The sequence below is a fragment of the Parasteatoda tepidariorum genome, chromosome 5 (assembly GCF_982258835.1).
Source record: "Parasteatoda tepidariorum strain Cologne lab strain chromosome 5, Ptep-v5.0, whole genome shotgun sequence".
Classification (NCBI taxonomy): Eukaryota; Metazoa; Arthropoda; class Arachnida; order Araneae; family Theridiidae; genus Parasteatoda; species Parasteatoda tepidariorum.
Window position 1 is genome coordinate 61940071 of NC_141759.1, and position 23085 is coordinate 61963155.

The 23085-nt window shown below is 31.2% G+C and overlaps 1 protein-coding gene across 4 annotated transcripts in view; it reads right to left on the reverse strand.

The window, feature by feature from the left end:
- Positions 1 to 23085, reverse strand: part of LOC107440440 (protein Obscurin) — a 276955-nt gene that overhangs the window by 108926 nt on the left and 144944 nt on the right. For all 4 annotated transcript variants that reach the window (XM_087164070.1, XM_087164068.1, XM_087164071.1 and 1 more), the window contains 11 exons: positions 21789 to 21909; positions 19939 to 20117; positions 17940 to 18048; positions 15742 to 15920; positions 13999 to 14107; positions 12090 to 12262; positions 11462 to 11573; positions 11197 to 11372; positions 7662 to 7779; positions 5167 to 5339; positions 321 to 435 (listed from right to left, as the gene is read on the reverse strand). In XM_087164070.1, the coding sequence (XP_087020196.1) occupies positions 321 to 435; positions 5167 to 5339; positions 7662 to 7779; positions 11197 to 11372; positions 11462 to 11573; positions 12090 to 12262; positions 13999 to 14107; positions 15742 to 15920; positions 17940 to 18048; positions 19939 to 20117; positions 21789 to 21909 (1564 nt within the window). The remainder of the gene's footprint in view (positions 1 to 320; positions 436 to 5166; positions 5340 to 7661; positions 7780 to 11196; positions 11373 to 11461; positions 11574 to 12089; positions 12263 to 13998; positions 14108 to 15741; positions 15921 to 17939; positions 18049 to 19938; positions 20118 to 21788; positions 21910 to 23085) is intronic.

The following is a 23085-nucleotide window of genomic DNA, read 5'->3' on the forward strand; positions in this document are numbered from 1 at the left end:
TTTATAGAATACCTAGTCATTTCATTTTAGATATATTGTTTATTTTACACTTTAACTGTCTCTCATTAGTTAATTTATAGAATACCTAGTTATTTCATAGAATAACTAGTTAAAGTGTCAAATTAATAACATATTACACACTTTAACGGACACGATCAGTTATTTCATGGAATAACTAGGTATTCTATGAAATAACTGCATTGTATACTTTAACGGTAACACATATATATATATATATATATATATATATATATATATATATATATATATATATATATATATATGCGCACACTTTAAGAATTTCAATCTTCTATACATACCAAGCTACTGTTGGCATTGGGTATCCTGCCAGGACAAACTGTAATTTACCCTCGTCTCCTTCCAGAAGTTTAGTTGCTTTTAATTCTTTTACAATTGATGGTTTCTTTCCTGGAACTATAAAAAAAAGTTCGAATTCAAACAATAATAATTTAAATCAAAGTAGGCATATGCTTTAAATTTAGTTCCACTCTATTTATAAATCAACGGCTTTATTGTCCATAGCTATAATTTTGAGCCTTTACACCATGGCGAAAAAAAACTTCTATTTAATGTTTTCATTTTCGTCTTTCAGGACACAATAATCTCATAGATGCCAACTCACTCACTGTTTTCATTGGTTAAAGTTTTTTTAGGGCTAGAAATATTTATGTTTTATTTAGAACGGTCAACTTTTTACGTTTTTCGGGAAAATTTCTTCTTGTGGTAGCAAATTTTACGTTTTAATGTGTGCTTCGTTCTTCAGTGATTTAAAAAAAATTTTCCTACACCAATAAATGTGAATGATTCAAAAGTTTACACAAAAGTCCTCTTTAGTTTTTCATAGTAAAACTAATAAGACTTAGCGATAAAAGTCTTAGAAAATTTATACTTGCATTAAAAATATCTGGATTAGTTCTCTACCGCTGGCAACTCAGACATTGGAGGGTAAGATATTACACAAAAAAAGAGGAAGAATATAAAGCATTAAAATTTTGTATGTAATAAAATGAGCTCATGGCTTGTTTGAGACACGTTTTCAAGTTGTGTTTTTAGTGATCAAACTATATCAGCTTGAATCCCAGTCTTCGTGTCCTACATCAACTGCTTCTAGAGTGGCTAGAAACTGCTGCACCTCCTGAATTGAACTGTATAAAACATCTGGGTACCTGAGGCCGCTCGCGACCTTTTCCCCATTCATCTTTAGATTGATCTTTGTGGTGCTTCGATGAGGTTGTGGAATGCAAATGAAGTAATTCTGCACCTCCTTTTACTCACTCATACTTGTATGTGGTGGTTATCTTAGCATCGGCCCCGCTAGGTGCTCTAACTAATTCATCTGAGTGGGAATAAATAATAAATCGCCGAAGCGCAACTGGAAGGTGAAAGTTGGAGTTCAGTAACATTAACTGAGAGAAAATTTAAATTAAGTAGCGGGATTAAACAAATTTAAGAGAGAGAAGAGGTTTTTGCGGCAGACTGCCTCGCCTCACACCGCGGTATTACCTCCGAGCTTCTCAGGTGCACAGTAGTCACCTAGCCTCAGAGAAATATGAAAAATACATGATAATAAATGCGCAAAAATATGTACAAGTATTTACAAAATTTACGGGAAAAAACTCTATCGGATAGGAAGAAGGCGGTTGCCGGGCTATATTTTATGTTGTCTTTGATGAGCTCAAAGTCAAAGTTTTTAAAGTAGTTGCACGTATGAGAAGAGAGTGCATCTCTGAAGAAACTTGCACATAGTTCAGCTATGTGTTTCTCTATTTTGATTGATTTTTAAATCTCTTCTTAGATCTTTCATTCTCATGGATCTGGGGGCTCCAGTGATGTGTGCACCTCCTTTTGAAACTGAATGTCTGTTATACTTCCGGAAACGTTAAAAGAAACTGGTGCTGCGTTTTATTCAGGGGAAATAAACTATTCGTAGCTGCCACTATTTTTAACAGTTATAATTCCTAGAGAAAAATTTCATTCGGTACACACCATTCGACTTAGTTGTTGCGGGTGTTACCTCTACTCAAGGTAAAACAGTTAGATATTTGCTAGCAAGGAAAACTTGATTACCAATTTTTAATTATTTTTGGATCAGTAGTTGCAATGAAATGTAATTTAATTTTTTTTGAATATCTCGTCACACACTGCCCTTGAACAGACGTGACTTTTTAAATGAAAAAAAAAGCCGCAATAATGAACTTAAGTTAGATTTAAGACTACCCTTATAAGTAAGCGTTGCAAGGAAATTAAAGTGGTAGCAATTACAAGCCTCAATTCTTTTTTTTGGAAAACAAAATTGACGATTTTTGCTTTTTTTTCTCGACGATTAGATATCAGTGAATCAGACATTTAATATAACTTCTTTTTATATTTTAAACTATTTTATAACCGTCGTTTAACAACTGAAACAATTTTGAGTTTACGACTGCCAATGTACAATTCCGTAGCATTGTAATTTTGAATCCGATTCAAAAGACAAGAAAACACCTGGATCAAGTATTGGGAAAATATTTTTCCTTGGTGCAGAATTTTTGATGAAACTAATCCCCACTTGCGTTACATGGAAAGAAAAAAAACGGAAACTTTCTGCGGTTAGGCTGAGAGCAAGGAGACTCTTTACCCATGCGCACTGAAAATATTTTACGTCAGCTCTGTGGTTGGTGAGAGAAGGGTGAGGAATTCGTATCGACCAGTAATCACTAGAGCCTGAGTCACCTTGTTGGGAGACGCGGGCTCTATCCCCTTAGTCGCATATAGTCACTTTAACGCATATAGTTTTTTTTTTATTAAAATATTATAATTTGTGATATTTAAATGTTATTTTTTACTTAATTAAATTTTATCATAAAGGATTATACTCTCGTTATTTTATGAGAAATAGTTTAGTTTCGAAATGTTTAACACGCTGAGCGCAGCGTCAGCCATCGGTGGTAGACACTGGACTTTCCCTTTAGGCCGCGACAACCACCGGTGGCTGACACTGAAATTACATTTAGGCCGCGACAACCACCGGTGACTGACACTGAAATTACATTCAGACTGCGTCAACCACCGGTGGCTGACACTGAAATTACATTCAGACTGCGTCAACCACCGGTGGCAGACACTGAAATTACATTTAGGCCGCGTCAACCACCGGTGGCTGACACTGAAATTACATTCAGACTGCGTCAGCCACCGGTGGCAGACACTGAAATTACATTCAGACTGCGTCAACCACCGGTGGCAGACACTGAAATTACATTTAGGCCGCGTCAACCACCGGTGGCTGACACTGAAATTACATTCAGACTGCGTCAGCCACCGGTGGCAGACACTGAAATTACATTTAGACCGCGTCAACCACCGGTGGCTGACACTGACCTTTCACGTAGGCCGTGAAAAACAGCTGGCTGACAGCGTATAACATGATATGGAACTATAAAATTTACACTCTCTTATGGAATTGCAGAAAATTTATTCAAAATTTACTTAAGTATTGTGACTCTTGGTTTAATAAATTTAATTTAGTAGATTTCTATCCACCACTATTTTTAAACAATTGATAAGTATATATAATTCACCACTTTTTTGAAATATGTCATGCTAAACCTTTTATAAACTAACAAAATCTGTCTATATTTGCAAATCTAGTTTGTAGTTATTTACCGTGTGGCCAGACGAGCAAATCATGTAAAATTAGCGTGGCATTCAGCGTGTTATATATTTCGAAACTAAGCAATCGAATAGGAAGGCATTTACATTTTTAACTTAACCCTTTATGAGTAGCAAGATTTTTATGCGAATTTTAAATTAAAATATTTTGGTATTAAGATTTATTGTTTAAGTTTTGGTATTTCATTTTATTTTATAACTGTCGCCGAATAGCCGACCCAATTTTTGGGTTCATGGTTAAACTGCATAGCCTTGTAATTTTGTGTCCAACCCAGAAGACAAGGGAACTCCTGGATCAAGTATTGGGAGAAATTCACCTTCGTGGAGGACTTTTCGATGGAGCCAACCCACATTTGCGTTACATGGCGAGGATAACCACGAGAACCTCCCACGGTTAGCCAGACGGCAAGTTGACTCTAACCCATGATTTGTCCACCACTGAGAATATTTTACATCAGCACTGTTGTCGTTGCAAGCCGGATGCGGAATTTGTATCAACCAGCCATGGCTGAAATTCTACCCCGCTTCACCTGACTGGAAGACGAACGCTCTATCTTCTGAGCCACCGAGGATTACATTTGATATTGAAATGAAACATCTTTGTTTAAAGTATTTAACCACAAACTGATTCAGTGTTGAACACTAACTGATTCGCATTTGAATATGCTAAATTCTGTGGGGATCACACAGGTGAAACATAGGTTTAACTTTTTGAAGTGAAACTTCTACTGCGACTTCCAACAAGGTTGCGTTAAACGTTTAACACTACCATGGAGGGGGCATGAAAGCACTGTTGCGTTCTCGTTACCTGAAGCTGAAACATTATTAACCTTCCTTAAAGAAAAATTTGGATTGGAAATGATAAATGGTACGAATGATCCAATAACCAAAGGGGGAACACCATTGATGCAGTTTTTGCAAGAAATATTGAAAAAATAGAACTCAAACATTTCGTATCTTACTTTAGTTATAAAAATCCCATTGTAAATGTTATAGATTTGGATATTTCTCCACTCGAAAATGATAATTAAAAGATGCTATCAATTGTGAATTGTAAGCAAAGTTAATAAAGTTTGTCTTAAAGAGACAATATGATTTTACTAAAAATTAATTTCTACCCCTTACTATTTTCATTTCCACATTACAAAGTTTCACTTCTTCCCCACGGAGGGACTCCACGCATTATTTATTTTTTTTAAATTTTACTTTTAAAATATTTAAGAATTTTTATTCATAAATAGTTAAACAAAAAAAAACGACAGCGGAGAATATTTTTCTTTTTTGGCCATAATTTTATAGATAAAATTGAAAGTGATTGTTTGCACTTCTGGTTAAGTTAAGTTCTATTAGTTATTAAGTTCTACTAAAGAAAAATAGCCTTGCATCAAATATTAGCATTGATTCTTCTAGCTAATGATAAAATTTATTAAAATACGTTGGAAGGTGTAAGTTTAAACCTTTTCTAAGTTTCCCAAATTATAAACCAATAATTACTTGAAACTGTAACTGCAGCCGTGGAACTGTCTTCTCCTTGGTCATTGGAAACAACTATTTTATATTCTGCAGAATCTTCCAGTTTTCCTTCGTCAATGGTCAGCAAGGCCTTACTATCTTTCTCTGTTAATTTAATGCGGGAATCACTTTCCAGTTTTTTGTCGTCTTTGAACCTAAAAGAATCCAAAATAATATTAAGCATTGCTTAATTAACTCCGCACGCATTTAGCGAAAAAGATTCCTGAGAATTGAACTGAACGCACCACAATATAAATTACGTTGATTTGAAACCTTGCTTATATCAAAAATTTTGAGGAAAGCTACTCTAAAAATATGAAACAGGGTAGGTGGGTGGGAATTAGAGAGAAGAGGTTTAATTGGGAAAAATTACTTGAATAAATTTTGAATGGTTAGTCAGATTTTCATTCTGTGAAGCGCTTTAGTACCTGTGACAGAATATGTTCATTTTATCCAAAAACGAGCTTATATTCAGAGAAAGTACTTTTTTTTTGTATCCGATTTCGTAGCTAGAACAGAATTTGCAGTAATTTATTGGCATATTTGAGGTCACCCCTGAGAACCATTAAGAATGAGTGCTAGTAACTGAAAAAAATTCCAATCATTGCATCAAAAGTAAACCTTGTACTTTTCACACAAATAGTTTTTGCGCAAAAAAAATGAAATGTTATGTTACGTTGAATATTCAAAACAGGGAAGGTTTATATGATTTTAAAGGTAGAGAAAATTATTCAGTTTTTTAAATATTAAAAGTACCACTTTTATTTTTGACTATAAATATATATAGTTTTCTGTTGCGCTTTCAGTCATTGTTTTCATAATAACTTAACTGCAACAGTAATCTTTTAGATTAATTGGTAGCTGTGGCGCGTTTTATTCAGATTTCAACTGCCCTGGACACGCCAAAATAATTAAAAAAGAGGTAAATAACTACTAAGTAAATTTTGCAACAATTTGACTATTTTTGCTTGCTTTTTAACAAGTATAGCATGACATAAGTGTTAAAAGTGGAGAATTATATAAGCCTACAAATCATTTAGAAACAGTGGCGAATAAAAATCTACTAAATTGAATTTATTAAACCAAGAATCACAATTGATAAGCTACCACTTTAAAAAATGTATTTGCTGTCCAGAGCAAGTTGGCATCTCTGCAATGTTGGCAATTATAGCGTGACATTTCATTTTTATAATATATGTATATTTCAACAGTAAACACTGGTAACTCAAAAATTTAAATTTGAAGAGCTATTTCGGTCAGCCAGTAAATTCAAGTCCATCAAACTCTATTATCGTTAATATTTAGTCTCATCTGTTTCAGATTAAACATTATGCGCTCGACATGCACTGCCATTTTATACCATTATTTTTATATGTTAATAAATAATAATTTCAGGATAAAAAAAATTTAAAATGGGAAGAAAAGGTGAGGAAATAAAACCACGAAATTATGTAACTAAGTCTTTCGTTTCAATAAAAAATGTTAAATATAAGGCAACAATCGGATTTCTAGACCAGAAAACCACCTTAAGCTTCATAAATTGTTTTTAATTGGCCAATTCTTTAGCCGCGATTATAGTATTCTCTGCTTAACAACTCCGAAACTAATGGAGTGATTAACCCGTTTTGTCCCGAATTTATATATGGAAATGATACAAAAAGTGGTTTAATATATTATCGAAATTAATTGGTTTTTCCACTGTTATGGCATTCAAAAAGTCTTTGATAGATCAAAAAGTACTTGTTCCTTATAATTCTTGATCTAATCAGAAATAATTAAATCATTGTGGTATCTGAGAATCTTTTAATTCACCCAGATAAATGAAAATGCTGAAAAAAGTTTCCCACCACAATGAATGTCTTTGAAAAAAGGGACTGTCCTAAATATAGGACGCTGGGCGTTAACCGGTTAAGATATGACACAAATATGACTTTGAAACTTTTTATTAAATTTCTAACAAAAGCATACTATTAGTTTCTTTTTAAAAAGCGATAAATTATTATTATTGCATTTTTCATCTACAAAAACAAAACAAAATTCGTTCACAATAAAAGTGATAAGCAAATAATTCAAATAATACCGGTTAAATTTGTATTCGATATTATAAGTTAAAAGAATACTAATTGATGTAAGAGTTGTTTAGAAAAATATTTGCTCACTCCATTGTTATAAATTCTTAAAAAACAACATATTTTTACTACGTTGCACATTACTATAATTGGCTCTTGGCATTTCCGGAAAAATTAAATTCCTAGTGCACTTTAGCATCCAAATAGAGTCTCGGTGCTGCCATCTATTGTGGCAGAAACTGAACGTCCAAATTAACATGGCCAGCGGTATCTCACCCATTGTGGTGGTCCTGAAAGAGTGGATACCACTTCTCGAGAACGCACTAGGTCTGCTCATCGGGAAGACTGATTGTGCAGCTCATAGGAAATGAAACATTACTATAATTTAAAAAACGAGAAATACAATACCACTCTATTTTTGGTGCTGGGTTTCCAGCTACTTTGGTCTCCAATATAATTGGTTTTCCTACAATGGCATCAAGTGGATGTAGTTGTCCAACAAATGGCTTAGAACTTTTTTCTTTGACTAAAAGCACACAAAAAATAATAAATAACTAAACTGATTAGGGTAAAGAAAAGAAAATTGATTTGTATCAATAACACATGATTTGATTCATAACTGTTTTCTCACTTTATCAAAAAATCATAAGCAACGCCGCTGTCTTTTTGGGTATTCGTTCCATTTTGTTTAGGTTCACAAAATACTTAAAAGCTTGAAATTACGAGCTGTGTAGAAATATGTATAAGGAATCCGATAATTAGTTCATAAGTTATTAATTGTTAAACAAGTAGTAAAAAATATCATGCAGCACGCAGGAATGGAACTACAGACTTGACATTTAACGTGCTGAAAGGGTCAGTTTTATTTATTAACTTATAAAAAGTTTCTTTTTGTTTTTAAAATTCCAACTTATTTTAAAGTTATTGAAATTAAGTGCTTTTTCGAGGACCTTTTTACTACTAATACCAAGTTTTTATCCATTATTGTTTTAACTTTATTTATATGTTTCAAGATCTGTTGTTGTTTCTAATGCCACTTGGCGAAACCAACGGATTTAAGGCAAATGGCACGTTTCTTGTTTTTCAGTGGCCAAAAATATTACTTCACTCACACACACATGTCACAATCCGTTGTAAAGGGTGAACACATTCATAAATCCATTCATTCATCCTCAGATCATAATTTTGCCCTGAATCAGTGAACGATCAATCACCAATTCAGAAATTTCTCCAGAGGTATGATTTGTTGTAAGAACTTGAAGGACTTTACGACTCGACTGATTTAACGTGCACCAGTCTCTATCTGCTACACGGGATTTCGAGATATTCATTTTAAAAACTTCGTGACGTCAAAAATAACAACAGCAGAAAATAAATAAAAGAGAAAAAAAACAAAGATAAAGAGCAAAACCAAATGCTTAGAGGCATAAATCAAATAATTTTTAAAAACATAAAACACTAAATTCAAGAGAAAAAGATAAATTTGAATTTTTGAACTCTTATAAATCATAATGATTATAGATCATCGCTATGTATTTTGTTAACGAGTAAAATTACTTTTTTTTTATTTCTTATGTGCCACACATTCTGCATTCCTAAGCATAACTTTTTTCCCAGTACAACTGATTAGTTTTCAAATCCAGGTAATCGTGCAAAAATAATTGCCAGATATTCCGGGTAACTAACATGCTAACATTTTTTTTAATATTTAAAATTATAATAAATATAAACTTCACAAATAAAACCATCTTTTTTTAAAAAAAAAAAAAAACGTCCGAATTTTTAACGAAGCGGAAAGAAAAAAAACAATGATGGAGAAGAAACAATTAAGGAGATAGAGCCTCATAGTTATTTTTAAAAAATTACAATTGAAATATAATTATCAGCTGCATATATAGTCTATTTCCATATTTCTGTCTTTTGCTTTTATTGCATTTATTTTTCTTAGCAAGTTTTTTTTAAAAAAAATCTAATAACGTCTTCTAATTAAATTTTTTAAATCATTAAATTTTTTTATTATAAGTATTATGTGTTAACATATGTAATTTGAATGAGTAAAATGTTTTTTTTCTTTTCAATTCATTTCAGAATTTGAATGTTTAAACTTCGGTCTTTTTTAAAATATAGTACATAGTTTTTATTTTCGTTTCTAAGTGTTAAGGTTATTAGAGGTACACACTATGTTATGAATGAAGCGAAGTAGTGCAAATAAGGCACAAATAATGGCCCAAAAAGGGACATGCTCTAGTTCGGTTCCGTAACCAAGAACACTCCTTAGTGTCGACACACATAATGCCAGGAAAAAAGCTGGAGACAAACAGGTTACAACAATTAAAAATGTGGCTAAACCAATAAAAGAACAAGAACTATCTTGTGCAAAATAATAAAAGAAAGGAAATAAGAAACGTGTGTGGAGATAATCCCAAATGTGCAAGATGCAAAAATTGAATTAAAATATTGTAAATTTCTAAATATTAGGAAAGAATCAGAAGCTATAAAGATCATAAACTAAATTATTTAAATTTGTCTTAATATGGAGTGACCTTCATATCTGGGAATCATATTTTGTAGTTTTGTACTATACACATACATGTGGTTCATTGGTTATAACCGTCGTTCAACAACCGACCCAATTTTGAGAAAACCACGAAACCTTCCCCTTGTTAGCCTGACGGCAAATGAAATCTAACCCATAATCCACCTACCACTGAGCATATTTTTCTTCAGCACTGTGGTCCGTGCGACCCGGGTGCAGAATTCGTATCAACCAGTCATCGCAGGGATTCGAAACCGGGTGACCTAATTGAGAGGCGAGCACTCTATCCCCTGAGCCACCACAGTTCTGTATTATAATATAAATTTTTTTTCCAATTAATTCAATATCACAAAATAATTTCTGAACCACTACGGCTCTAGTTGATTGGTTGGTTGATTCTTAGAGGATTTTAGGTTCAATCATCTACACTTGGTGAGCCCTGAATCGTTTGCAAGCATCACTGGCCAAGTGAACAGACAACTACATCTATACTGAATTAGCGCTCAATTTCAACTTCCAGAGGAGGCATCTCTGTTCTTCTTAAGTATATTTAACTTAAATTTTAAGGATCAAAAGCAAGTTTTTAACGCAAGGGACATTTATAAAGTAAATTATGTAACCGTTTTTACACAATTAAAATTCGTGACAATTTTGGTGTTTTTAATCAAAATTTCGAAATTTCAGGCAGTACTTAAAAAAATGCATATCTGTTATGTCCATATGGTTTTACGAGAAAGAGGTTGAAAGCAAAGCGCCGTCTGGACCACCTAGTAACAAACGCTCACGCTCTATTCTTCGTGTGAAAATGAGTGGAGCTCGCATACTTTGTTAAAGTTAGATTTTATTTTAAATTTTAAACATAATTTTGTGAATGACGCCAATATGACGTCAGCATATAATTTCTCCGAATTCCTATTGTTTTCCTCTTTGTATATCATTTTTTGTTTTGTTTCACGACTAAACACATATGCTACTTTACTGCAGCATTTCTTGTCAATCAAAATAGTAATTTTCTGCTTTTCCGCTCTTTACAGCTCCAAGCTTAATTCTCTTTTGGTACCGAGTGTAAATCATCTCACGACTTCAAAAGTTTTTCTTTTTTGGACACTTTAAATTTATTGCAATAAAAAGCTCAAAATTCCAAAAACGCACTGTTTTACTTTTTACGCCTGAAAGCAGAACAAAATAGCTTAATTCTGTGTAAAACGAATAAAATGAATCTTAGTGCTCATATAAATTTCAATAATAAAATAAATACATTTTTTCCGATAGTCCATAGTGCATTAGTGTCTCACTTTCAGCCATATTTCCGAAAAATGAAATATTCTAACACTTGTTTTTAATATAATACTAATTAAAAATGATAACAATCAAAAAGTATTTTCCAATTCTTAAAGCGTTACTTACATGCAACTCCTACATTGCATTCAGATGCTGTTTGACCTTTATCATTAGTAGCCACAATTTTATAATTCCCTGCATCATCATGAGTCATATCTGGAATGCTAAGTTCTGCAATACCATCTGGTGATTGGGACATAATGATTTTACTACTAGGTCTAATGGGCTTACCATCTTTTACCCTAGAATTAATGATGGGATTATTAAAGATATTCTAAGCAATACCAATATAATAAAATAATAATAGCTATTTAATGAAGCAAATAAATACCATTTAATTTCAGGAACTGGTTTACCAGTAATCTTGGCTTGTAATTTTAGTGGTTCTCCTTCAGTTAAATCAATAGAAGAAGGCAATTTGTCAATTACTTTTGGGCCAAAGTCTGCAATACAAGGAAAAGAAAACGGCAAATATTCATTATTTACAGGCATTAATATCACTTTTAATGATTTAAACAAGCTTCTTAATCTTTCATTCTGACGTAATTTTTTCTTGAAATTATTTAAATCCCACTCATATAATATGCTAGTTTTTTCATTTGCTTACTGAAATATATATATGTCTTTCCACTTGCCAAGCAACACATACATTTTTTAGTGATCATTTGCTCCAAAATTGCATAATATACTGTAAATTAATTAAGATTTAAGATATCTAATATTATTTCGCTTCAATGCCTTACTGAAATTTTTTATCGCCTACGCAAGAGGGTGAAATCAGCATGTAAGGTGTGCTTCAATTTTGGATCTCTTACATTTGATATTTATTCTCTGAATTTCGGCAAAATTTTTCATTGTTTGATAAGAAAACTCTTTGCAATTAAATTACTCATTAAATTTGGTTATACTTGAAAATAAATACACATAGCAAGGTGTGATATAATCATAGTAAAATATACCTGATATTTTTAGAGTAGCTTGCCTAGAATCTTCACCAGCTGAATTGCTAGCCTTGCATTTGAAAACTCCACCATCGTCAGCAGATTTTATGCTGCCTTCAAGTGTGTACGTATCACCCTTCTTAGATGTTACTAATCCTGAATTACTTTCAATGAGTTTGTTATTGTTGTACCTAAAATAAGTTAACGATGTTATGAAAATAAAGTCCAAATAAGTATAGAAATATACAAGATGAAAAACATTAGAACAACACTGTTATAGAAAATAGAGCTTTCTTAATAAATTACATATCATGATTATTTTTTTGAGTACTTAAGTTTTAAATTATAATTAAGATTTAGAACATGGTCATCGTACGTTTTGTTTTCGTATTGTAACGACGTGTATCCAGGAGAGATGATGTGAGATATAATGTGGAACGTAATATAATAAGAGTTTAGTTATTAAAAAAACGTGTATCCAGGAGAGATGATGTGAGATATAATACGGAACGTAATGTAATAAGAGTTTAGTTATTGAAAAAACGTGTATCCAGGAGAGATGATGTGAGATATAATGCGGAACGTAATGTAATAAGAGTTTAGTTATTAAAAAAACCTGTATCCAGGAGAGATGATGAGAGATATAATGCGGAACGTAATGTAATAAGAGTTTAGTTATTAAAAAAACCTGTATCCAAGAGAGATGATGTGAGATATAATGCGGAACGTAATGTAATAAGAGTTTAGTTATTAAAAAAACCTGTATCCAGGAGAGATGATGAGAAATATAATGCGGAACGTAATGTAATAAGATTTTAGTTACTAAAAAAACGTGTATCCAGGAGAGATGATGTGAGATATAATGCGGAACGTAATGTAATAAAAGTTTAGTTATTGAGAAAACGGTGAGGAAAATAGTTTCAAAAATTTCTTGAAACTGAGGTTGTTTTCGTGAAAAGTTTTTAAGAGGAAGAGTTAGTTGTCATTAAATGAATATATTATTTTGATTAAATAAAAGGTTGTTCTTTTACTTGAGATTACTGTTAGAATGCTATAGTATCTTTTTAATATAAAATCTCACCTAAAATAGAATTAATGAACGCATATTTTCAAATGCTTTTTTTTTCTAGTTTTGCAATAAGACCAGAGCATTTAAATGACATCGGAACTTCTTCTGTAAGTTATGAAAGTTGAAACTCTTATGATTTAGTAAGAGCCTGGTATTAAAAATTCAAAGGTAAAGATTTTGGTATTGGTAGGTTCTAATGCGAAGTTTATTGCAATGAAAATTAATTAGACAACAGTATGTATTTACGTGTTATGATGGAAATTGATATTGCTGCACTTCATCACTAAATGAAAGATTTCATACTTGAGTTATCCCTGTTTACATGAGCAATGATGGATTGGTTGAGTGCCCCACCATGCAACTCAAAAATGTCCCTTTTTTAATTTTTTTTAATAAAAATTATTCTTAAATAAACAGAAGAGAACTCTCCTGAGCTCTAGATCACCCGACTTTATTTAGAATGGTGTCTAGACATTGGTAAAAGATTGTGGAATAAGGCGGAGAAAAGTTGTAGAACTAGATGGGGATTGAAATGTAGATACTAAAAAAAAAAAGTATCTACATTTAGTAGGTATCTACATTAGTACAAAAGTATCTACATTTCTAGTAGGGTAAACATTGCGCTAAGGGTAAATAAATCATAAATAAAGCACAAATAATGGCTCCAAAATGGGTTTACTTTGATGTCGTGTGAATAAAAATGGGCATTACATGGGGATTCTATTTACACTAATTGAAATGGCTTTGGACAAAAAAGAAATAATGCAAACATCTGGACTGGAGAGGAGCATTTTATTCAGTCTGATATTTGTTCTATATTATTTTTTTAAATATTTTATCATTTTTAAAAAAAATTACCATGAAATATCTGGACTTGGATAGCCATGAACTTCTGCTCGGAATTTAAAATCATCTCCGATGTCTAAAGTTTGATCAAATAAATCTTTGACAAACACTGGAGCTTGTGCTAAAAGTGAAATAATTTTTTTTTTAGAAAATAGTTAATTGTCATAAACAAGTATTTTTATATAACATATAAATCAACGATATTTTGAACAAAAAGACACAAAGTTTATTAAAAAATAAATTGCTGAAATATAACACTCATAAATTAAGCTACAGTATAAAGATAGATTCTTTGAAATTAGAAAACATTTTAAAAATTAACAAGTGAAGAATAAAATAATTACCACTCTTTATGTTTTGAAAAAAATACATGTTCCCGAACACTGGCACTTAATGGATTAAAAAGCTATATAACCTACTGTAAAGCGACAGCCAGACATTAGTTGCGCTGATTCATTGTTTTATTTCTCGCTAAATTAGATTTGTAATTAATAAGTTCATTCATTTAAAAAAATATGCAAATAATGAAGATCGTAGCGTACTATAAATAAAAATCTGTGTCTGCCAAGTTAGGTTAAAAGCTAATAAAATGTTTAAAGTTTTAGCTTCCATTTTATTAAAAAATGTCACAGTTGTCTCATTTTACAATTTTATTATTCATTTATTATGAATACCATGGCATAATGTCATGAAATTCGCACAACTTTTGTTCAAATTTTGAATTTCACGCTGCGTTGTATGCAACTCAATAAGCAAAGAAAACAAAAACAAGACTCTGGTCAGTGCTAATAGCTAGAATAATCATCAATTTCATAACTTATATTCGAAATAAATTTTTTTTCCATCAGCATTTTCTTTTGCGGTTGGAAGGAAAAAAACCAGACAGTGTATTTATTATTATTATTTCATAATTTCAATTTTTCATGCTATGTCAATTTCTAAACTTCCTGTAAATGTTTTTGCTTAATGTCACATTGTTCATAAACTGTACACAATATAAAAACAAAATTGCGTGACGCTTTATGAGAGAGTTTTGTTACTTTAATAAAAGTTTATTATTTGAATAAACCTTTGTTACTTTAATAAAAGTTTATTATTTGAATAAACGTTTGTTACTTTAATAAAAGTTTATTATTTGAATAAACGACGTGAAAATAAAGTTTCTTTAGTAAATTGTATCCACAACTCAAAAGCACATCTTTTTGTCAAGCCATTAAACCGTGCATAACTTTCCTAGTGAATAATAACAAGCTCACGTGATCTAGCACATTTTTAGAATGCTAAGGTGAACATTGCATTTCAAAGATCTAGAGAGGCAAATATTGCACTGATTAAAGTTTTTATGCGTAAATATATAAGTAGGATGATTTGAGAAGGGCAAGTGATGATCAATAAGTGCATGACTGAAAGCCCTTACATAGCAAGACGGAAAAGTGCAAAAACTGCTCCGAAAGACATTTCATTTTAGCATTTTTTGGAGAAAAATAAAATATCTGCAACTATCAAGATTTCTCTTTTAATTTTAGTCTACATGTAAAAATACTTATTTTCCAAGGATAAAGCAGATATTGTTGAATAGTTTTAGAAGGAATAACCTAACTCCTCCCGAAAACTAGTTATAACTGAAATGGTTTTACTAACAGCCTTTCCTCTTTTCCGTCTCGCGTTCACCCCTGAGTAAGTGCGATGCAATTTCTTTATTCCTTCACTTTTAAAAATAAACAATACATTTAGGCTTTCTCAGTGTGTGCTTACCTTTGATAGAGAGTGTACAGTCACATTTTGCTTCACCAGCTTGATTGGAAGCCACGCAGGTGTAAAGTCCGACTTCATCACTTTTTACGCTTTTGATGGAGACAGCATATTTCTTGGCTTCTGCATCAGCAATCACCTCAAAACCTTCCAAACTTTTAACAGGGGTATCGTCTTTTAGCCTAGAAGTTCATATTCATAATAAGCCAAGCTAATATTTTCTATAATCGGAGAATAAAAATAATAAAGAAAACATAAAAACAAATGGAACTAAATAGTGGTTGTACGATACGTCATTAAATGTAATAATTAAATTTTAAATGCAGTAATAACTATATGAGCAGTGTGCGAAATTTTAAAAAAATACTGTCATTTCAGAATAATTTTCAGATTTCTATACATAATTATGTATTTTGTTCTGGTTTACTGTATTTGGGGGGAGAATCGAAAAACTTTTCTTTTGCTTCAAAATTGTCATCCTAAAAATGCGCAAAGAATGCTATATAGGTTCAACGAAAATGGTATTGCTAAACCTCCTTTAACGACCATCTCCAAACAACGGAAACGGCTATATCTTTACAAGTCGAATCTTTTCCATTGATGTACAACCTCTGAAAAGTGATTTCTGAACAACAGCTACCCATTCATAGCGGCATGAATTTTCTTTTAGGGTATATTTTAGTTAACTTTTTTCACTTTTTCTTCGCCGCTAGCTTACAATAATTTCAACAATTGGCGTTCAATAAAACTTTTTTTCCGGAACGGTCATCCTATTTCATTCATTGTAAAAAAAAATTTAATCATTCATACATAAGTCAATCATACATACGATTTGACTGTTCAATGTCACTTACTGCAGATATCCTGCATCTTTCATAGGTTTCCTACGTGAATTATATGAATCTAGCATCAACAAGTTTCAATACTCACAAGGGGTGGTGATTCCTTCATCAATATTTTTTCTTTGTGCAATTCGGAAAAATTACTTCTGCATGCGTGAAAAAAATTCTCCGTGCATTCGGCCAATATTTGTTAACCAATTTCACTTTTTCCTAACTTAAATTCTACTCGTTGGTTGGTAGAGAGGCATGAAAAAGAAGTTTAATAAATGAAGAATAATAGAAATATAAGTGACAAGAAAATATTCCTTAATTCCTCAATATTCCTTAGTTTCTTAATTAAATTTATAGCGAAAAGTTAAAAAAAAAGATACAACATGACTGAGGAAAAACGCAAATTAATGACATTTGAAACAAAAAGGGAATCAGTATTTTAGTGGATTAAATCTACTGTTAGTGTTTTTTGTTCTTTTTTTTTTGCACAATCAATTCGTTGCTTACTCTGAATAGCAGCCACCACACTGGCCACGAAGGCTCAGTTATGCGAAGGACTGTTGTTACGGTCTAAGAGTTTTCATTGTATTTTTAATATCGTAAAATTCTTCCCATAATTGTATTTCATTTAAATACTAAAAGTCTGAAAACATATCTTTTTATTAAAGGGATCATTTTACATCATGTCAAAAGAGGAAAAAAAAACTGTTGACACAATTTTAAAGATTATGATGCTTGAAGCTTTTAGAAATAGTGTCCTTTTTACCCATGCAAAATTTGAATCGACCGAAGTGATCATAGGAAGATAAATTGCATTCCTTTTTCAATAGCACTGTAATTAAAGTAACATTCTTGCATTTCAAAGAAGGATTTCAAAATTGCTAGGGTTAAAGTTCCAGCACTCATTTTGGTCAATCCGAACTTTGTATGGGTAAAAATGACATCATTTCTAGAAACTTGAAGAAGGATCTTTCAAGTTGTACTTACAGGTAAAATTTTGCAAAACAGTTATAGATAAAGGTTTAATTTATTATTTATTGAGTTTTTTCCTTGAAAATTCTTCAAAACAGCAGCTTTGCGAGAGTTAAAAAATGAAAATGTAATATCCATTTCCCACTTGTACTAGTTATTGCATTAGTTTTGTCGCATGCTATAGTGATTTCATTTGATTTAATAAACATGATTTCAAATTATTTTGTCCACCATGACATACATCTAAGCAAATTCTCTATTAATTATTTAATGGTGTTAAGTGAACGTCTCTGCGCCCGGAATGAATAATTTTTTCCCGAAAAGCATAAGAGCTTATAACTATGCTAATGTTTTAAACATCAAAGCAAATTAGAAATATGTTTTAATAATGCTTACCACTTAACATCAGGCTTTGGAAATCCAGTTATTTTAGCTTTGATTCTTGCAGGCATGCTATATGGAACTGTAATATCTTGCATTTCTTCAATCTGTGGAGCAACAGGTTCTGCAACAAAGATTATATTCTTTTCACAGCAAGGGATAATTAAGTAAATAAAGAGCGAATTGTAAAATAATGCTAAGCCACGAAATGATATAGTGATATGCTACCCTAAAATGTAAATGAATTGGGCCTTGTTTTAAATGTTCAAGTTCACAATGAATCCACTAAAGAAGACCGTCCACTGCCTTCGCTCTCAAATAGCTGAAGTAATAGTTTTAAAAGTTTTGTTTAGATATTGTAAAAAAAGTATTGCGTTTCAAAATGAGACTCCTCAAAGCGCTAGTGGCAGAAAACTGCTAAGTTTTCAATTCCAATCCAAAACTGGTTAGAAATCTAACTCAAAAAGGCATAGGAAAAAAGCGAATTACAGGGTTGTACTAAATCAATTTAGTACATAATTGAAATTCATTAATTTATTATATCCATGGTGCTATTTGCTAACGACATGATGTTTTCTTTACAACTTAGTCTCGGTGTATGAGGACGACGAATGTATGTTGTTTTATGTATCAACTTATTTAGGTAATTGTTTTATTTGCATTAATTAAAGTTTATTTCTTTTACGTTGCTTTTCTAAATTTGGTTGGCTGTATGGAATCAGAGATGCCAACTTGCTCCGGACAGCAAATTGATATTTTAAAGTGGTAGTTTATTAATTGTGATTCTTGATTTAATAAATTAAATTTAGTATATTTTTATCCACTACTATTTCTAAATAAACCGTAGGCTTATATAATTCACCACTTTGTCGTACTTGATTCGTGCTATACCTTTTAAAAAGCAAACATAAATAGTCAAATATTTGCAACATTTAGTTTGTGGTTATTTACCGTTTTTTTAATTATTATCGCTTGTTCGGAGCAGTTGGCATCTCTGTGGAATGTTTAGAGATATGTCATAAATAGTTTTGTCACGGTAAATAGCAACAAACTTGGCCTGCATTTGAGTGCTGTGAAAATACCTTATAATGGAGCAACCTTCCTCTGCTTTTATAAAAGGAAAAAAAAAGGAAAATGGGTGTTTTGTTTCTCCAAAAACACTTACTTTTGATGCAACCATCTACTGATATTTGGAGCTAGTGAAAATACCCAAATATGGTAAAACTGAGCTCCATTTTATGTAACCACAAAATGAATACCAATTTTTGGTGCAGGAATTTTTGGCTCGGAATTTCCAACAGTAATAATTAACGGTAATAGCTTTAATAATTGCCATTTAGGAATTTTAAACGTTAATAGCTTTAATAATTGCCTTTTGGAATTTTTAACCGCAATAGCTCTAATAATTGCCATTTAGAAATTTTTAACGGCAATAGCTTTAATAAGTGCCATAATATCCGTTTGAGTATTCGTTTAAACAATTATAATAATCTAAATAAATAATTTTTATATGACTAGAATCTTTTTTTTTTCAACAGGACCTAAGTATCAGAATCGGAGTCGAGCAATTATTTTCGATTTTGCAGCTCGACTTAAAATCATTGTTTAAAAAATGGCAGCAGTTGTTTTGTTGCTCTTGAGAATTATAGCTGAGAATGAAATTACTTAATGCTTAAAAATCTAGTAAAACACGGTAGTATTTCTTCTAGCTATTAGGTTGAATCTTAGAACACAAAAATATGATAAGTTGATAGAAACTTATTTTTTATGCTCACTCTACATGTTTATACTAAAAAGAGTTCTTTCTGCTGTCTGCCACTATAGCTTCGAAAAAGTGTTGTTTCAGATCGCCCTGAATATAAAGTATTAAATTAAAGTACTTTTGCCCCACTTTTTTATTATTTGAAGAAGAAAAAACTACTGAGGGCATGTAGCTCAAGCAATTTTCGTAAATAATTAGAATTATAACTAATTTTATAATAAAAATACATTATAAATGTACTAATAATTATACCTTTAACGGTAATTTGAGCTACTTCTTTGGCTTCTCCATATTTGTTCACAGCTTTGCATGTGTATTTAGCAGTGTCTTTGACTTGGAGATCTTTCAAAGTTAGTGTATAAGTGTTATCTTCAGGATCGGTTTTTATGATAATTTTTTCGTTTCCTTCTAACAGTTCATCATCTTTATACCTAAATCGTGAACAAGAAAATTAGAAATTGTAATAACAGGTTTGGAAAAATATTAGTAGTCTCCCCATGGTACTTAGTTACTTAAGAGCAATTTTTTGAATATCTTCTTTAGAAGTAGCTCAGAAGGGAAAAGCAAATTGTTTAAATATATTTCAGTTTTAACTAGTTACGTTCTCCTTAAACACAGGGATGCCAACTTGCTCCGCTTTGTAAAATAGTATTTTCCAGTGGTAGCAAAGTTCAAGTTACTTTTAGTTTTATATTTTTTCTATTAAGTAATTTTTCCACCATTAAATTTCAAAAATTACAAATATCATAATTAAAAGTAAGCGTAACCTTCCTTCTCTAACGAATTTTACTGTATAAATTGCTACTACTTTATTAATACTATTCCAGAAAGCGGAGCTGTTGGCATCCCTGTAAACATATTTTTCAAGATGCGAGTTACAAAATTTAGTAGTGCAAAGACGATTGCTAAGTTATCAAATATTCGACTTTAAGTCTAATTTTTGGCATATAAAAATTGGTGGAAAAGTTTTCCCTGTATAAAAACTATACTGAAATAAGTACTTAAAAATATTTTAGCTGTGTTCGGTCAACTGCTGCTTTAACCTAAAACCTAATTTCTGAAAATAAATGTTAGCAGTGGTGAAAAAAACACGAGATTTGATTTAAATAGTTAAGTGCAAATTTTGCATCTATCTAACTTTTTGTGCAAAAAGCTAAACACAAAAATTTGCACAAATGCCTATCTTTAATAAATAAACTGCACATTGTACAAAAAAACCAATTCTGTTTATTACTTTGGATTTAAGGAAAATATTTAGACGTACTTGCATAGACCACGGATCAACAATCTATAGTCTAACTAAACAGATAGGGGTTTATTCAGAAAGAGTAAATTTTTGTATCTGGTTTTGTTAATTAAAATATCGCCAGCTCAAATTATTTTGCATACCTAAGTTTAAATCCGCGAACCATAAAGTTTGAGTCCGGGTTCATAAAAATACAATTAATTCAATCAATAGTTATTAAAAGTGTTCATATTTTTGTACATTTTTTAACTACAATATTTTTCCTTTACATTAATTATTTTAGAAATAAACTGAGAACTTATAGCCCGATTGGTTTTCAAAATGTGAAGAGATGTATATTCTATCCAGATATCAGGACAAAATTAAAACCAAAAGCTTTAAGAAATATCTTTGTTCAAAATAATTAACTTTTTGATTCCTAACGAGCTAAACAGATTTCAGTAGTTTCCATGCACAAAACGAAAAATGAAATTATTTTGATATAAATATTAAAGTTTTTCTACTAACATAGAAAGCGGAAATAAATGGTAATAATAAATATTTTTCGCTACGTTGCTTTTGAGCTTTAAAAATCAATGACATAGAATTTTTTTATAAATCCAACGTCGCAGATAAGAAAAAAACAGAGTAATGATTTCTAAAAATATTAAAAATGTTTCAGTTCAATTAGAAAGCATCTGCAGCTTTATGTTTTGTTAATCCGATTTTTTTTATTAAAATTTGTTTGTTTATAAAAAAAGATTATGTAATGCAAAAAGTTAAAGGATTTTAGAGATTTAGTTTCATAAATGATCACTTCATCACTAGTAATTGGGCACAAGTTTATGAAATTTGAAATGTATTATGAGATACTAACCATGAGACATCAGGACTTGGTTTTCCTGTGATTTTTACCTCTAATCTTCCGGCGTCATCGACAACAATAACTTGATCATAAAGATGGGTAATGAACATTGGTGCTTGAGTGTCCTTTTTGGCTAAAATGGTAAGAAGAAAGAGTAAATTAAAAGGTAAGGCGATCCATTTATGTTACTCAATCTGAAATAGGATATTCATACTTTTTGGCTTAGGTGACAATGGTCTTTAAAAAGTTAACAATATTGTTAATGATTTTATATTCACTTGAATTTAATTTCTCCAACGTGCGCAGCAGGATATATCAATATAAATGCTATTTTTTTTCCTTAATCTGAAATCAGATATATGTTATTTTTCTTTAAGAAATTAGGTTTTAGATAATTAGGTTTCGATAGATGATAACCCATTAGTTCCAAGCAGCCTTTTAAAAGAGAGGTTCCTTTCTTCAATTTTTTTTTTATAAAAAGTGGGATCACACGTCTATTACTGTTGAGAAATATTTCGCAGAAAAAAAATAGTTAAATCAAAGCAGCGTCTTCAGAAAACTACACAACGGGAAGAAAAATTTCTAAATTAACATTCAAAAGCTCATCTCTTCACCTTTTTTTAATTATTAAAAAATTCATTTTATTTGAGAATCACTGCGAGGGATTTCTGTTCTCGAAACATTAAGCTGTCAGGATAAAGTAGTTAGTATTCAAATATCGGTACGGATATTGTACTATCAATGTTTTAAATATTTATTTAAATTTTTTTTTTTTTTTTGAAACCGGTCGCCTTCGTTATATCTACTATAGTATGCTAACAAAATTTTTTTTTATGCAGGGCTGCCAACCACTAAGTTTTTTGAAAAACATTTTATTGAGTAACAAGTTAAGGCAGTTAGTTTTCGAATATCCGTATCGAAATTTTACAATCACTTTTTTAGTAATTACTATACTACATAGTAATTACATATATTAAAACATAAACTTAGTTATCATTAGAAGGTATTTTCCCAAAAAGCGTAGAAAGCTGTCAGCCTTCTACTAGGATCTGAGATCAAAACACAATGCTTTTTTAAGGCTTTAGTAGTAAGAAATGCTATCAATTTTTTAAATTTTTTGTAAAATTTTATTCTAGTAGCTAAATTAATAAAGTTATAAGCTATGTTCCACACCACTACATATAAATGATTTAAGATTTCAATTGCAATGCCACTTAGTTACATCACCAGAGATGCCAACTTCCATCGGACAGCAAATATATATTTTAAAGTGGTAGCTTATCAATTGCGATTCTTGGTTTAATAAATT